The sequence below is a fragment of the Columba livia genome, chromosome 1 (genome assembly GCF_036013475.1).
Source record: "Columba livia isolate bColLiv1 breed racing homer chromosome 1, bColLiv1.pat.W.v2, whole genome shotgun sequence".
Taxonomy (NCBI): Eukaryota; Metazoa; Chordata; class Aves; order Columbiformes; family Columbidae; genus Columba; species Columba livia.
The window spans coordinates 15,965,766-15,983,644 of NC_088602.1; the positions used below are offsets into that span (position 1 = coordinate 15,965,766).

At 40.0% G+C, this 17,879-nt stretch overlaps 1 protein-coding gene across 9 annotated transcripts in view; it reads left to right on the forward strand.

The window, feature by feature from the left end:
- Positions 1 to 17,879, forward strand: part of CEP126 (centrosomal protein 126) — a 44,091-nt gene that overhangs the window by 1,517 nt on the left and 24,695 nt on the right. For all 9 annotated transcript variants that reach the window (XR_010468768.1, XR_010468780.1, XM_065044928.1 and 6 more), the window contains exons 3-4: positions 10,419 to 10,564; positions 11,910 to 12,015. Coding sequence is in view for 7 of the 9 variants with exons in the window: in XM_065044928.1 (XP_064901000.1) it covers positions 10,419 to 10,564; positions 11,910 to 12,015 (252 nt within the window). In the remaining 2 variants the exon portion in view is untranslated. The remainder of the gene's footprint in view (positions 1 to 10,418; positions 10,565 to 11,909; positions 12,016 to 17,879) is intronic.

Here is a 17,879-nt window from a genome sequence, read left to right on the forward strand (position 1 = left end):
CTTGGAACAACCCAATATTTTTCTCCTATTTGCACATTCACGTTGTTAAATAGCCTCACTGCTCTTTTCTAGGCTGAAAAGTTTCACCGATCCAGTTTCTTGCTATAGGACAAGTAAAATATAAAAAGAACGATATTCTGAGTTACTCACTAATTTTGGGGAACTCACTGTAGCCACCTTGCCTAAAGTGCTTCTATTTAATGGCTCTGCCATCGCCTGCTGAAGGGTCTGGGTGTCCGTCGTCACGGTGTGACAGCCACACGGCCTCCCCTGCGCGGGGGGCTCGGTGCTCCCACTTCCCAATAAACACAACGCAAAGGCTTTCTGGTACAGGATTATATTTGCAATTAAGTTATCCTGTACTGACATACTAAATGGAGCTTTGCATATTCTGCCCACATGACAATGCAAAGTCATGAAATATTCTGTGACAAAAGGATTAAATAAGCTGTACATCAAGATGTTTCAGTGAAGTGCTGTGAGTATTTTAGTAGGCACAGGGGACTTTTCTGTGGCAGGGAGGTGGTACTTGCTCTGCACACAGGAGAGGCAGCTGCATTCCTCCCCCAGACAATTGGGAGCAAGCCCCAGCCTCACACCAGCTTCCCCTGCCCAGCGTTCACTAATGCTCACCCCCTGTAGTTCCCGCATCTGATGATTTCTGTTGTGTAATGTTTACTTACTGAAATATGTTGATAACTCATAAAGGAGGCAGTAGATATTGTTTATACTGACATTTTAGCTTGACAGTATGTGCTATCATTATATGTTTTGAAATGCAAAGAAAAATGGAAGAGGAAATATAATCACCTGGGAGTGATTAAAGACCGTGTGCAACCCACAACCATTGCAGATAATAAACTGAGTCTCAGCTGAAGGATTAAATATCTTATTTAGTTTTCTGGAACAATACCACTGTAACACTACCCCTCTCAGATGAACACTGTCTATTGTATTACTTGTCTTGAAATATTATACTCCAATGTAAAAGCAAATACCAGACAGCCCCCGTGTTTTTGATAGACGGGTATAGTTAAATTAATACTCATTTATATATACATACATCTCTGTATGAGTTTCATTGCAGCCTTAAGAAACACAGGATCAATTCAAGTCATTCAGGTGGGCCAGTTAAAATTTTGGGTGTGGTATTCATAAAGTGAGATAGTTTCCATTTGTGATAATTGAGAATGGCATAACTATAAGCATATTAAGCAGCTCATATGGAAGTCTGTGGTGACAAGTCTTACCCTAATAACTGAAAAGGAGTTAGTTGTCTAGTATTAGAGAGGTAATAAGTGCATATAGCATTAATAAGCTGTGAAATAAAATACAAAATGAAGTGTCATTCCATGGAGGAAAGTAAGTTGGAAATAAAAAGTTCCTTGAAATTAAGTATTTTTTTTCCCGACAGTTGTGCAGGTAGGCAGTGATTTATCTTCTAATGGATCAGCCTTCAGTTCATGTCTCAAATCTGTGTGTGAGCCAAGATCTATTAACTTTGTAACACATGTAAAGGTGTTAGCTGTGATGATGGTTTCTCAAGGGTAGCATGACATCCTTAAGCTCCGCACTCTTACCTGGCAGCACCCTACATTCACCCTGACAGGGCTTACAGGCACGTATCAGAAGTTATTCTTTGCACTGCTGTTTTATAATTTCAAAGCTGAAATTGTTTCTCACTTTTTTTTCCTTTCAACATATGGAGAGTAGTATGACAGTCTGTTTTCTACTTCTAACCTTCGCACAGAATGGATAAGGTTGGAAGGGACCTCTTGAGGTGATCTGGTCAAATCCGTCTGCCCAAGCAGGGCCGCCTAGAGCTCATTGCCCGGGACCTTGTCCAGACAGCTTTTGAGTATCTCCAAGGATGGAGACTTCACAGCCTCTCCGAGCAACCTGTGCCAGTGTTCAACCACTCTCATAAGTGTTTCCTGATATTCAGAGGGACACATCTGTGTTCCAGTTTGTGCACATTACCCCTGGTCCTGTCACTGGGCACCACTGAGAAGAGCCTGGATCCCTCATCTTTGCACCCTCCCTTCATGTCTTTATGTGCTCGATGCCATCCCCCATGAGCCTTCTCTTCTCCAGGCTGAACAGTCCCAGGTCTCTCAGCCTTTCCTCACAGGACAGATGCTCCAGTCACTTCATCATCATGGTCCTTTGTCAGACTCTCTCCAGTTTGTCTGTGTCTCTCTTGTACTGGGGAGCCCAGAACTGGACACAGTCCTCCAGGTGTGGGCTCACCAACGTTGAGTAGAGGGAAGGATGTCCTCCCTCAACTTGCTGGCAATGCTTTGCCTAGTGCAGCCCAGGGTACCATTTGGGTTTTTTTTCCACAAGTGCCCATTACCAGCTCATGTTTGGCTTGGCGTCCACCAGGACCCACAGGTCCTTTTCTGCAAAGCTGCTTTCCAGCCAGGTTGGCCTCCAGCATATGTTGGTGTCTAGGGTTGTTCCTCCCCAGGTTCAGGACTTTGCACTTCTCCTTGTTGAACTTCATGAGGTTCTTGCCAGCCCATTTCTCCAGCTTATTAAGGTCCTTCTGGATGGCAGCAGGACCCTTGGATGTATCAGCCATTCCTCCTGGTTTTGTGTCATCTGCAAACTTACTGAAGGTGCACGCTGGCCAATCAGCCATCTTATTAATGAAGATGTTAAATAGGACTGAGCCCAGTGTTGACCCCTAGGGTACACCACTAGTTACTGGCCTCCAACCAGACTTCATGTCACTAATCACCACTCTGGGACTGGCCATCCAGCCACTCTTCAATCCACCTCCGTGTCTACTCATCCAGCCTGTACATCAGCAGCTTGTCTATGAGGATGTTATGGCAGAGAGTATCGATGGCCTTAGTGAGGTCCACATAGACAGTATCCACTGCTCTCACCTCATCTACCAGGCCAGTCATTTATTTGAAGAAGTTTATCAAGTTGGTCAAACATGACCAAATTTTAACGCCAACCTTAAATTTATAAAGCCTCTGCTAAAAAGTAATAGCAGTGAATTTCCTTTAGCAAACAGATCTGGGGAAGATATATCAGAGCTTCTGTGCTGTTCTCAGTCTTGTGTCAATTAGGGTCATTTTCTTTGCGTTGCATTGTGGAGGAAAACTTTTCTCTAGTTTTTTTGTTGGTTTTGTTTGTTTTTTTTGTTTTGTTTTGTATGTGTGTGTGTTTTGAAGAATCACCACCAGCCTACATTTAAACAAGGTTATACTAAGGCTGAGTTCAAGTCTGATGGCCTCTAGTGCCCAGCTAATGAGAACTGCATATGCAAAGAGCTTGCAGATTGAGTTCTTATGTTTTCAACCTTTTCTAAATGTATTTGTAATGAATTTTTCCCTGACAGTGTTGTATTGATCTGTTGTCAATACCTCTGAAATGCAGTGGCTTCAGCACTAAAAATACTCGACTTCTGACGAGATGGGCTCAGTTAATTGGTTAATTGGTAAAAAACAAAACCAACACTTGCACAGAAAAGGGCAAGTATAGCTTTGGAAAGCAAAGTCACAGTAACTTAAGTCACCAATCTTTTTCAGAGTGAATAATTAGAGGGACCCATATTCATATCTGATGCCATCTTTTTTCTTTTGGAATCTCCTGTATTGCCCGAGGTCCTTGGTTTTGTGTTAACAGCAGTGCTTCAACACAGTGAACAACTAGCCCACTGGTTATTTTTACCGAAGTTGTCCTAGTATAAAAAAAGTCCTTCCTATATTGTTTCACTGATACAAGAAGTTGCAAATTCAAGATCAGTGTAAGAATTAAATATGCCCTGGGGCAGTACCTGAGAGATATTTCATTTAAATAACAGTATTCTGGAAGTAAGAGCTACTGCCTAAACACACACTTGATGTAAGTGAGTAGGATAACATATTTTGTGATTATGTACTGCAATATTTTTAAATACCAGCTGACAATTTGGTGGGGACTGCAGCCATCCTGCTGTTATTGCTCAATGCAAAATGTGACTCTCATTTTACTGTGACATTACTGGCTGCAGGTCGTTGGTTCATTCTGGAAATAGAATTGTCCATGTGATTTTTAAAGTAAACCTTACAGACAGCTATATTGGTTCAGCATTTTCAATTACCTTGAAATCTGAATAGCTTGAATTACCTTGAAATCTGTTGTAACTGGGGAAGGAAACACTTTCCCAGTTTATGTCAGTTTCCGATCTATTCACATTGATGTTGTATTTGTCAGAAATATTTTATTTTCAACATATGCACAAGGTTTGTGCTCCACCTACTGGCTGATTATCACTGATTATTTAATATAAGCTCTTTAAAGTATTAATCAGTGTTACTGATAGAGGCCAAAAAACATTCTAGTGCCAGCAGTGGGAGAAAAATATTAGCACTGTGTAAACAGGGGGGCACAAAGTGTTACGAATTCAGTATCTCTTTCTACACCATAATGAAGCTGTGCAGAGCAGAGCTCCCTGTGGCCGGGCAGACCTGTGATCCAGCATGGCTGTTTCTGCTCAGGCTGCGGGGCTGTGCTGGGTTTGCCAGGCCCGGGGCCAGACGTTTGCCAAGCTTGCTCTCACTGAACTTCAGACCCACAGCTTTGTTTTGCTTCGTTTACGTATAACAGCAATTTCTCTAATTGACCAGGTGTCTGTGGCTAATTTATTTCGCCTTTGTTTATCTTTGTATGGTATGACTGTAGTTTTACGTTGATAGCAGTAACAAGCCGTTACGACTCTAACACAAGCGATGGCGTAGGGCAATGCAGGCCTGGTGCGATGGCAGGAGCTGTAGAGCTGGGCTTGCGGGATGTGGTGCAACAGAGAACAGGCAGGGGTGGCAAGAGATGTGGCACAGGCTGGGCAATGGAGACCCCACGGCCGTAAACTCACCAATAGCTGGCTAAAAAACTGCAGACCTAGATCTGGGTGCATTAGGGAAAGTGTGACCAGCAGGTCGAGGAAGGTTATCCGTCCCCCTACTCTGCCCTGGTGAGGCTGCATCTGTAGTAGTGTGTCCAGTTCTGGGCTCCCCAGATTAAGAAAGACAAGGAATTTCTGGAGAGAGTCCAGCGGAGAGCTACGAAGATGATTAGGGGACTGGAGCATCTTTCTTATGAAGACTGGGAGAGCTGGGTCTGTTCAGCCCGGAGAAGAGAAGCTGAGAGGGGATCTCACCAATGTTTATAAATATCTCAAGGGTGGGTGTCAAGAGGATAGGACCAGACTCTTCTCAGTGGTGCCCAGTGATAGGATGAGGGGCAATGGGCACAGACTGAAGCACAGGAGGTTCCATCTGAATATGAGGAGAAACTTCTTTACCTTGAGGGTGCCAGAGCCCTGGAACAGGCTGCCCAGAGAGGTTGTGCAGTCTCCTTCTCTGGAGACATTCTAAACGTGTCTGGACACATTCCTGTGTGATCTGCTCTGGTGAACCTGCTTTAGCAGGTGGGTTGGACTAGATGATTTCCAGAGGTCCCTTCTAACCCCAACCGTTCTGTGATTCTGTGATCTGACAAAACTGGCTTTAGAGGTAACAAAGAAAACAAAGGAATACATGTAAAAGGCACCATGTATGGAATATTTGGAGGTACTGTAGAGCTGCAAATTGGTGAATCATTGAATTATCTCAGTTGGAAGAGACCCTCAGGATCATCAAGGCCAACTATAACCTAACTCTGGCTCTAAACCATGTCCTTTAGAACCTCATGTATACATCTTTTAAACACCTCCAGGGATGGTGACTCCACCACTTCCCTGGGCAGCCTGTTCCAATGCCTGACAACCCTTTCCATGAAGAATTTTTTCCTAATATCCAGTCTCAATCTCCCCTGACACAACTTGAGGCCATTTCCTCTCACTATCACTTGTTACTTGGGAGAAGAGACCAACACCCTCCATGCTACAACCTCCTTTCAGGTAGTTGTAGACAGCGATAAGGTCTCCCCTCAGCCTCCTTTTCTCCAGGCTGAAGAGCCCCAGTTCCCTCAGCTGCTCCTTATCAGACTTGTGCTCCAGACCCCTCACCAGCTTCATTGCCCTTCTCTGAACTCTCTCCAGCACCTCAATGTCCTTCTTGAGATGAACACAGGATTCACGGTGTAAAAGTGTGTTAGCAAACATAAAGATGACTCCAAGTGGATCCTGAGGTGAAGAAAAAAGCACTAACATGAACATCATATTGCTCCTGGTGAAGGGACTCCAGGTGCTGACAGCTCACCGTAACATCTCAGCTTTGGGACATAGAACAGCAATGACAGTGTGAACATCAGGAGAAGGGGTAGAAACTCAGTGTGCAAAGAACGATTCAAACTGTATTATCACTATTATTGAGGCTTTCTCCGTATAGAAGGAACTGTAACTGTGTTATTACTTTTTGGTAACCATTACATCTGGATTAATAGGGATTACACTCTTAAGATTTTAATTACGCTAACAAAAAACATTATTGGCTTTCTATAAGGTGTGCTTACTCTTTGCCCATTAATAAGTTTTGGAGTGTAACGAGGGGTGGGTAGTGCGGGCAGCCCTGCTGTGAACCTCTGGGTTGGCTTTTGTCTTCAGCGTATGATAATCAGAGAGGAAGAGGGAATAAACTTAATATGCGTCCCTATGGTCCTGCTAAATATCTCAAACAAAAAAAACTATTTATAGGCGGCTTCCACAGATTGTTTTAAGGGTGTAAGGTGTGTTCGCTGTTTGCCCATGAAGGGATTTTGAGTGTGGCATGCCATTCTAGCCTTTTCTTGATCTTGCTGTAAACATTAAGTACACAAGTACCCTCCTACCTTCATTTTAAAATTATTGTGCACTGTTTTGCAAACATGATATGTCAATGGTTGAATAATATAAAATAATTAGCAAAACGTTCATTTCATAACATTCCAAATGCACTGTAGACATTACTTTTTTATTTTCATCCAAGGTAGTAGTAAGCATTTAGTTCACCTGGGAATGTGGCATCCATCGATTCACTGTGAAGATAATTTGAAAAAATTAACCAGGAAATAGTTCCACCATCTGTTCATACTGTTTTTAATATAAAAATGCCTTCCACATAATGTCTGTATATGTGAAACTGCTAAGTATTTTAAGTTTCCTATTCCAAATTCACTATAAACATTTTGGCAGCCATTTCAAAAATTGCTGCACCGCTGGGTTGTTTAGAGTAGACAGAAAAACTGGGTTAAAAAAACACTAGTCAGGAAATTCTTCTGCTGACTCCCCATCTTAAAGCCATTCTCTTTTGCCAATGTTACATCTGTGATGTGAACCTGAGCTGGTGGCTTAAGGAGAGTGAACAAACAAATATTTGCTTTAACTGTTTTTCTGTAAGATGTGAATGTGCATTTGTAAAATTATTTATTTTACATAACGCACCTGGGTGTCACAATTTACATTTTATGAGGTCAAGAAGTTAATGATGCAGGCTTCACTGATTATCTTTAATGCATTTCCTTGCATTTAAAATAAGATTCTTTTTCTCTCTCATGTCTTAATCCAAACCAAATACTGATCGTGATGAGCTGTGGTGAAAAAGATCTCTTGCATCAGCATTTGGACTTGCCTGTTTCCAGCTCTATGGAGCATGGAACAAGAGTCCTCTTTTTGTGCCAGTTATTAAGAGTGTGGAAGAGTACAGCTAAGTCATACACCAAAATAATTTTAGAAGTAAATAAATAAGTAAAGGCTCCTTTTTGGAGTTATGCTCTGGAATTACTCCAGGTGCAAAGTTCTAGAATTTCCCACATGTCTGAATTTAACAACTACAGTTCAACTAAAGGCCTTTTTGAGCAGCTTCTAGAAATATTAAGGGGATTAAGAAGAATGTGTTTAAAGGACTTACTAGGGTAAGTAAGGCTGTTTCCCCCATAGTGATTTTCCTATTTCTTTAGTCAGGATAAAGATGTAAAATACTGCATATTTCTGTATCAGATTTTAAGGTGAGACAAATATAGGAATACTGGAAGTTGCCAATTAACTCTAGTCCTACTTTTTTAGTTCTAACTTCTGGATTGTGTGAGCAATTAAAGTTTCTGTGAAATTTTAAGCAAATTGCAATAAAACACTTTATGTGGATAGAGGTCTCTGCAGAATTTTTCTGTTTTGGTTTCCTGCTTGTTTGCCTTCACCTCATGCTTCAAGTGAAGCCATTTTTGCTTACTGACAAACTGAAGTTTGCAGATGAATCTTGTAGTGTTGGAATCATGTTTTAATTTAATGGTTTTTCTCTGCATAAGTCAATCTTCTGTCTTATCCTTCATTTGAAGCTGTAGAGTTTTATAACTTCATCTCTAGAAGAAGCGTTACTTTGAATTGTAGATATTAACTTCAATTGTTGAAAGTGTAGCTGATTAAGTGTCACCTATTCTCTAGTATTTGCAATAAATAGGTTGTTAAAATAAAATGTAAGCAACCATCTGTAAACATTACATGATGCGGTCTCAGCAGTTCTTATGACCCAAGAATATTGTTGCTGGGAAACATGGAGCCAGCTGAGGGGAATGTATTTCCAAAGCAGAAGTAGTAGTAATGTTGTTCACCAGAATTTTGATTTCTGACCTTGGAGAACATCAATGCAGAGTGCTATATATGTTAGCAAAAGCAGTGGATCCTTTGCATATTTCGTCTTTTTTCATATGCACTGTCTTTCTTGAGGTTAACATGGGCAGTACTGGAGATGCAGTGTTGAAGAAAGGGAGATCAGGTGGAACACAACGTCCAGCTGCCCCCGATGTTGTGGGGAGGAGTTTTAAGGTTCACTCAATGATGGCAGAAATGCAAGTACATAGTCTTTGTGATATAAGTGTTGAATAGCTGCATGGGGTCTGTGAGTACATTTCCACTTCAAAAACATATATATGTGTTGTCTTCACTTTCTATTAATCAAATGTGATGACTTGTCCATAAAACTGAGAAATCTCAGTCATTAGTTTCAAGATGTTTTGCAATGATGTATATATGAATTTTCAAAATAGTGAAAGTTCTTTATGTCTCTCTCTCTGCTACGCTTTGGCTTCCAAGTGGATTACAGTGGATATTCCTGTAAAAATGTGTACTTGGGAATTAGTTGGCTGGTTTCCTATTTTTCACTATTGTGGAGTTACAGCCTTTAAACTTTCTAAAATAAAAAGTACCTCTTTCAAATTAGTTTTCTGGTTGTTCTCGGAGGTGATCAGTCAGCACTTTGAAGGGATACTAGGGAGGGTCAAGTTGAATAGTTTAGTTTGAATTTTTCCCCCTGAGAAGAAAAGGAAGGAATAAATAAAATAGCTTGATTTAAGGAGTAGCTGTGTTAAGTAGCAGCTTTGATCCATTAAGCAAGAAGGTCTGTGAAGCAACTGTGATTAAAGTTATGGGAAAGCATCTTATTGTGATGAGAGAAGCAAAGAATATCTGGCTAAATATCCCTACCTTCCCACTAATGCTGGAGGGGAGCGGGACCCTACCTAGTGTGCCAGTGACCTGCTAAATCACATTTCTAACACACAGAGAACTTTAGACACAGAAAGCTTCCAGTTGTACTCATCCTTACCTGGCAGGCACAGAAGTTATACTTGATAAGTTATGTATTAAGTATTATTTTTTCTACATAGGCACTGTGCTAATAACTTTGTTGGTAGAGGGTATATTTCACTCAAGGGGCTAATTTAAGTTTGTCAGCAAGAGCTGATGATTTTGTAAGCAGGAATAAAAATTCCATGTAGCTTCATCAAGCTTGTGCCTACTGAAGGAAAGCTTTGTGATGATGCTTGGTTTTGGTTAAAGCCGGAGTTGCTTTCCAGCCAGTAGAAGGACACATTTAACATATTCGATATTAACAACTGACTCTGTCAAACATAGTTTCGCATTACTGTTTTATCCCATTTTGTGCTGCTAATGATTGTCATTCTGTAAGCTTGTCAAGAACTACAAATTGATACTAACTCTTACATATTAATAGGTAAAAGCTGTAGCTCCTTTGTGTTATTTCTGAATAGCTGTAGCTCCTTTGTGTTATTTCTGAATCACAACTTTTAAACTGTTACTATTTCCCTGGCAGCTCGTAAAAGACACACACACACACACAGAGCATTTGCAGTTCACCTTATTGATCTGCCCACTGTGATACATTTACATGGGGATGTAAAGACTGCACCAAAAGTCACATTGGTGACAAGAACTGGCTGAGTCTGTATGTAAATTCACATATAAGAATCAAACCTCTGGTTGAGGCTAAAAGATAAAAATATTATGGTGTGTCTCTTCTTGATCACCTGCTATCCCATTTATGTTCAGACATACCATAAAAATCCAGCTGTGCTGAAGCTGATAGTATTTAATTTGTGTTCAAGTAAGCTTTTTACTAAAATTACAAATTGATAAGCAAGTAAGTTACTAATATTTCAGTAAATGTAATTATAAAACATAGGGATCATCTACTTTTGCTTTTTAAATACAGAGCCTTTGAAGAAAAACAGAAACGAGAAGAAGAAAAAGAACAAAGATTTCGAGAACGAGTTCTGCAGCAGAGGAAAATTAAACTCCAGGAAGCAACTGATAAGTTCCAGCGGGCTCATCTGCCTTCTTCTCAGCACAAGCAGATAGGTTTGTAAATTAAAATTCAGCCATTATTCACCATGCAAGTGTTTTTCTATTAATAGAATATAGTTGAGACAAACAGAACAATTCACTCAGATTAATTGAATTCATTATTATAAGTAAAACGTAACTGACCAGAAGCTCAGATCTAATAGATACAACAAAAATGGGTAGAGGAAATTTAAATTTTATTTTCTTTTCCTAAAAATTCTATTGTGAGGCATTTCATTGTATTCCAGTCACAGTGAGTACATCACCTCCTTGGGATATTACGGCTTCCTGGGTTTTCCCCATGTTTTTCACTGCAGTGCGCTTATCACTTACGACACTGCTTTCACAGCTGGGTGCAAGGTGTTACATGGACACTGGAAGTTGCTAGGATAGTATAATGATCTGCTATTTGAACCCCTGAATATGAAATATTCACAAATGTGCATTTGTTTATCATTAAATAAAAGCAGTGGTAACCTGTATTAATGTATTACATAACTTTCGCTGAATTAGTCAGCTTTTTAAGCTGTTCTCTCACTTCTGAGAAGTAATGATCACTTCAACTCAGTTCCTGCTCTCTTGGAATCAGCACGGATTGGCAGGAGTTTTTAACAGCATCAGCCAAGTCTGATTTCCAGTCAACTTTCCAGTGTTGAAACTCTTCAGATATGGTATAATACTTAGGTATTCTTTAACAGATTTACTCTCCCAACTGCAATTGCGCCAACTGTGAGGTAATGTCTCTGACTTCAAGATCAAATGTCATATTAAAATAACAAAATGGAACAGTACTGGGTTAGGGCTTCTTCACAGCTCTACTGACAGCCCAGGCTGTGAAGCGATATAGTGCATCACGATTTTTTTCCTTGGTTATCCTTTATAGCAATTCTGCCTCTGCCCCTTTCTACCCTACTTTTGCTTACTTGAAAGAGGCAACACGTTGTGCCTGTCTGGACTCTTTCTTTCTCCAGTGATTCAATTAGCAAGTCACAATTTGGCCTCTATAAAATATCTGCAGGCTGTAACTTTGGCTTAGTGAATGAGTGGAATAATCATGATATAAAAACAAAGTTAATGCTGGATTGCTTAACCACCTGCTTTTTCAACAGTGCAGTCTAAACAGAAATAGCAAAACTGTTGAATACGTGTGTTACTGTAAACACTTAAATAGATTGGGGGTTGGTTTCAGAGGAACTAGAGACGCTCCAGCATGTCTAATGATGCTAAACCACTCAGTTTATTTTATAACAGTCTGGTTTTAGGCTTCCAAACTTCAGAAACTTAACAAAACCATTTATGGCAAAATATTCAAATTAAAAAAAATCATAATCCATTGTGTTTTTTACTCTAAACCCTCTAGTCCAGACAAAGGCAGCTTCTCAGTTAGAAGAAGCTCTTGAAAGAATTAAAGGATCAGTTTTAACACCAGGACTGTACTTGCCCAGCAGAAACAAAACCAACTTCAGGTAAGCATTTCTGTTTACTCTGATGATCAAAGGAAGTAAATTGCTTGGTGTACTCAATAAACAGCAGACAATTCCTCTTTAAGAAATTATAGGCCTTTTCTCTAGTGGCAAGGAAAGCTTTTTTTTAACTGTTCCAATGAACCATTATGAATCTTCTTTGCGTTGTTTGTGTCCATTTGGTAAAACCAAAGAGGAGATGACACAAACCTTTTCACTTCAGCGGAACGCTGGGGATAGTCGGGGCTAACCCGGCCCCCATTTGGTTATCGCCTGACTCACACCACCATAGTTACCAAACCATCTGCTGTTCCATGAAGTATAAAGTTTTCTGTCTAGGTGATTTCTTATTCTCATCCAGATTTTTTCCTTTTGACATTCAAGGCTAATCTCATTCATATATTCATCACATGATCTTATCTTTTTCCAGTTGCCATTCCTTTAAATTTCTTATCCTCTATATGTATTTTGAGCATCCTGATAACAATTTAGCCTGCAATTTGATTTTATATTATGTACAATTTGAATTGCATAGTTTTCACTCTGGCCAAGCACTTTTTAAAGATACCTTGACTGATCAAGGAATGTTTCTTCATGCATAGTTTATCTGCTGTATTTGATACTCCTTCCTGATTATCCCCTTCCTAATCTCTCATTTCTTTAACATTTCAGTTCAGGGTTTTATTTGTGTTGCTGCTGCTTTTTTTGCTATTATTATAATTATCTTCTACATGCTGTAAATTGTGCGGATGTTCAGAATAGAGAGAAAGTCTGTCTAAAAAGGGTCTCCCTACTCTTGAGCTTCAGTGTGTTAAGTTAATATGTGTGATGTTAATATGTAGTTTGATTACATTTCTAATGGTGATTAAAACATGTTTGCAGCCGACAAACTGGACAATTGAGAAAATATTTCATACCTCTTAGAGCTAAACACTTACGCTATCTGCCAGTCAACATGCATATAGTGCTGCAGCTACTACACTGGGCTGACATAATAAAGGAGGATTGCAGCCATAAAAACAAACAAACAAAAATATACCTGCTAAATAGAAATTGAAATTATGGCAAAAAATTGTAGATGTTTCTGAACCCTGTCTCAAGGCTCCTGATCATTTGTCTCATTTCACTCATTGGTTTGATTAAGGACAGCAGCCCATGCCTCTTCCCACTGCCTTTATCATCTGTTTCTCTATTTTTCATCTCTCTTCAAACTGCTCCCTGTGCCCCAAAGGCTCACAGCTTTCTCTTGGGACACTTACCATTTCCTCAGTTTCTCACAATATAACATTGCTATCACTCCGTACTATATTTGTGTAATTTTAAAAATTCACTATCCTGTAATAATGATAGTGTGTTCTTTTCCTGATTTTCATTTTTATAACCTGATTTCCTAAGGAAATTAAATTTCATATTCTTTTACAGTTTGTGTTTCCCTAGCAACCAAATTTGAGAGAGAGCTAAGGATCCCAAAGATGATTATATTTCTACATGTTTGAAATGTGCAATTGAGCAAGGAAGAAATAATTCAAACAAGTGACCCCAGCATGAAAAAGGCTTAAAAGTTGAGTCCACATTGACCTGTTGGTCACAAGCCAGTTAGTGCGGATAAGGCAGCACACAAATATCTTAGAACCTGCCACAGATGTGCTCCCTCTTCCCCAGCTGGGAACCAAGAGGCTTGGGTAGGAGCCATATGGGCTGGATGAAGAAGGATGTATGGAATATTTGGGGTATGGTAGTAAGGGAAAAAGAATTAAGTTACTGCAGTACAGGCTTGTGTATAGGGACAAAGTATACAAATTAATATGAAATAAAGCTTTGCTTATTCTAATGCTAACTATTTGTCTTCCTTCCTTGTGACAGAAAATACTCTGTGCATTTTTGCCTGCATCTCGCACAATCCCTTCCTGAACGCTGAGATTCAAACTGGACGCGTGCTCTGCAGCGTGGGTTCTTCTGGCCTGCGGCAGAACATGTTAGTGCAGGGTCGTTCCTTGCTGTTAGCTCTGGGGTCTGTGTGGGTCATAAAAGTGGCAATTCTGTGTTTTCAGACTCGGTTCCAAAAATTGGGCGAAATTCTCTTAGAAGGCAAATAAACTTCTTGTAAATCAGTAGGGCAAAGTAATCTTTGATACAGAAAAGCATTTCAAGAAGGTTCACAAAGGTGAAGATTCTTCAAAATTCACCATTTCTGAGCTGTAAAGCTCACAACAACCCCCTGCAGCGCTACAGGCTGGGCGCAGAGTGGCTGGAGAGCAGTCAGACAGAAAGGGACCTGGGGGTGCTAATTGACAGGAAGCTCAACATGAGCCAACAGTGTGCCCAGGTGGCCAAGAAGGCCAACGGTATCCTGTCCTGTATCAAAAACAGCGTGGTCAGCAGGACAAGGGAAGTGATCCTTCCCCTGTACTCTGCATTGGTGAGGCCACACCTGGAGTATTGTGTTCAGTTCTGGGCCCCTCAGTTCAGGAAAGACATTGAAGTGCTGGAGCGGGTCCAGAGAAGAGCAACACGACTGGTGAAGGGACTTGAACATAAGACCTATGAGGAGAGGCTGAGGGAGCTGGGGTTGTTTAGTCTAGAGAAGAGGAGGCTTAGAGGTGACCTCATCACTCTCTATAACTACCTGAAGGGAAGTTATAGCCAGGTGGGGATTGGTCTCTTCTCCCAGGCAGTTAGCAATAGGACAAGGGGGCATGGGCTTAAACTCTACCAGGGGAAATTTAGGCTGGATATTAGGAAGAAATTCTTTACAGAGAGAGTGATCAGGCATTGGAATGGCCTGCCCAGGGAGGTAGTGGACTCGCCGTCCCTGGAGGTTTTTAAACTGAGATTGGACATGGCACTTAGTGCCATGATCTAGTAAACGGACTAGAGTTGGACCAAGGGTTGGACTCGATGATCTCTGAGGTCTCTTCCAACCCAGTCGATTCTGTGATTCTGTGATTCTGTGAAAAATGTCTTATAATCCCTTTCACTGTAAGTTTTGGGATGGCTGATAACTGACTCAGATGAGGTGGTAGCAGATCCCTTTCTGTATTTATTTTTCTTCTTACATTTCTATACTCGAACCAAAAATCTTGTATCATCTTTAGAATTCACCTTCTCTCAGAAACAGAATTTATGGAATTCCTTGGTAGTTCCCTTTTAAGGGAAGAAACGAATACTGGTTTTAGTATTCAAGAAAAATATGGCTGCAGACCCAACTGGATATAGGTGGATTTTATAAGGTTCTAGAATTCTTAATGTCACTGTTTAAAAAGTAGTAAAAAAATAAATGAAGCAATGGAGACATATTAGCTCCTCTTGGAGACAGGCAAAAAACCCTGGAACACCCAATGAGTGAGAGATTGTATTCTGAGTTTGCAGCAGAGCTACTCTGGTTCTAGTAAGGTATAGTTATTAAATACTGAAGGAAAGACTTTGGTCAACTTGTTAGTCAACAGGGACTGGGCTGTATGCACACAGGCTGTGTAAATGGCGTGCTGCTCTTTGTACAAGATATATTTCCCTATTTTTGCTTAAAAACAGTTGTATTTGATTAGGTTCAGTCTTGGGATAGAAATTAATGATGACAAATCAAGAGTGTTCTCTGAAAAAAAGTTGAAATGTAGAAACTTTTATGAATATAAATGGTCTAAACATCCAAACAGATACCAGGAAACTTACACACAAACACAAAAACCCCACAAACCACCACAGATTTTTTGGGGGCCAGGTGAATATCAGTCTGGTCCATGGTAACAAAGTCTTCAAAAGCAGATAGGTGCAGAAAGTTTTTGGATAGGGAGGATATCTCCCATTCGAAAGAATACAGAATGCAGTTTTCTGAGTTCTATAAATAAATACGAGAAGTTGTTCTCCCTTTTTGCTACCAACCATCTTATCAGAAATAGTAAATTCCTTTTTAGACTCTGCCAAATATCTATATTGGCTTAGGCCAGTGCAATTAAGCCAACCTTTTTGTAATATTGTATAAAATCTTCTGAAAACAAAACAAAACACACCACCAAACCACTTTGATGAGATAAAAGTTTCCATTTTCTGTTGTCCTAAAATTGTGTTATTATAGATAGACAAATGATTGCGTTAAGACTATTTACCCGTTAGACACATATATACTGAAAAGGTATTGATTTTAACAAGGAATATAATTTTAAATACAGAAAGAGGAGGAAACAGATGAAGGCTCTCAAGAAGAAACTGTGGAAACCTAAGCTGAAGAAATTGAGAGAAATGAAGAAAAGGGATTATTGAGTTTCTGTACATTTATTAGACATAGAGTAGCCATCTCCAGTGAGGAACAATACTTTTTTCCTGATAATGTGTCTCTACTGGACAAGCAGTAGTGGAGGATGAGGTCTGTGTATGTCGGTGTGACTGCACTGTTCAAGTTTGCTGAAAAGGGGTGCCAGTGGGGAAAGAAGATAGATTTGAGGGGCATGAAATAGTCATATCTTCTTATAAGTTCCTACACTGCATGTTGCCCATATATGAAAGGCGACACCACTTTCCTCATCTGCACTGAAAATAAGGACAGGTAAAATGTAGGTGGGAGGTTACAACAATGACAAAAGAGGGAAATATGTGGAATTATGATTTTCATACATAGTTGCATATAGACTAAAAGTTCACTTTTGTCACAAATTTAGATAAACAACTTCACCCAGTTGAACAATATTTAAGAGATCATGTTGATGCTGCTAAGGAACTATGTATGAGACATGCATCCTGGGAAAGTTAGAAAGCATCTGCGTATTGAATGGACAATAAGGTTTGGTTTATTACACAAAATCCAGCGATTGCTGAGATAAAAGTATCATTTAAAACATTGGACCTAATCAATCTGGTAAAAAAAAAGCTGTATTTCCCCTTTTTCATAAAGGTATACCCATTCTACAAATAACTGCACTGGAAGTTTATACTGATAATCTGTTTCCAAGATTTATTCTCCTTCTACCACCATTTGTAGTCATTGTGGAGAAAGACAAATACTTGATCCTAAACCAGTGAGACGTCAGCTTGGCTTTCTAATCGATTGTGTTACAGCTCAGCTGAACAGATGTGAGAACTCAAAGCCTGGGTCTAGTGAGAGATTTCTGTAAGTGCCAGACTACGGGATTTTAGGGCCCTTGAACCAGGTTGTAGCCAAAAGACCAGGTCAGTGTCCTTCGCTAAGCGGTTCCACCAGGCAGTCAAGCATTGCTGCCAACCTGGTCATAGTTACAGTTCCAGAAGAGCTCATCTACCTATGACCTGGTGGGTTTTGGTGTGTGGGTTATTTTTGCCTTTTTAAAGGTCTTTTGTATTGGTTAAAGCTGCTTGTTTCTTGGTTTTGTCATCCTTGATATCTACCTAATTCTTGCTTCTTGTTTTCTGAAGCTTAGTTCCTATTCCTAGTGATCTTACCCAGCCTTGTTTCAGTTCCATCTGCTTTCTATTCTTGAATATATCTTGTTCCACACTTCCTACCTTCCTAGTCTCTGACTGCACATTTTCCTTGTCATTTGGCTTCACATGGTTCTCGACTTCTTTGGTTACTGGGTGTCAACCAGCCCCATGGTTCTTTCTAGTTCTCATCCTGTAGAAACCTGTAGTTTCCTCTATTTTAATTTGGGCTCACCCTGACCACAGTACCCAGCTACACTAGCTACTCCAAAGACTTTTTTTTCCTCAGGTAGCAAATACAAATTCTTCAGTGTACCACATTACTGACATTGCACACCATCAGTGAAGTTGAGCTCTCTAGATACTAAAAAGCCTTCTCAGTATTTGAAGTAAGGGAATATCTGGCAGCATTGGTATATAGTTATCCTCTATATAAGCCAAGCTTATGAAAAAATAAAAGCCATTTTGCTTTTTTTTTA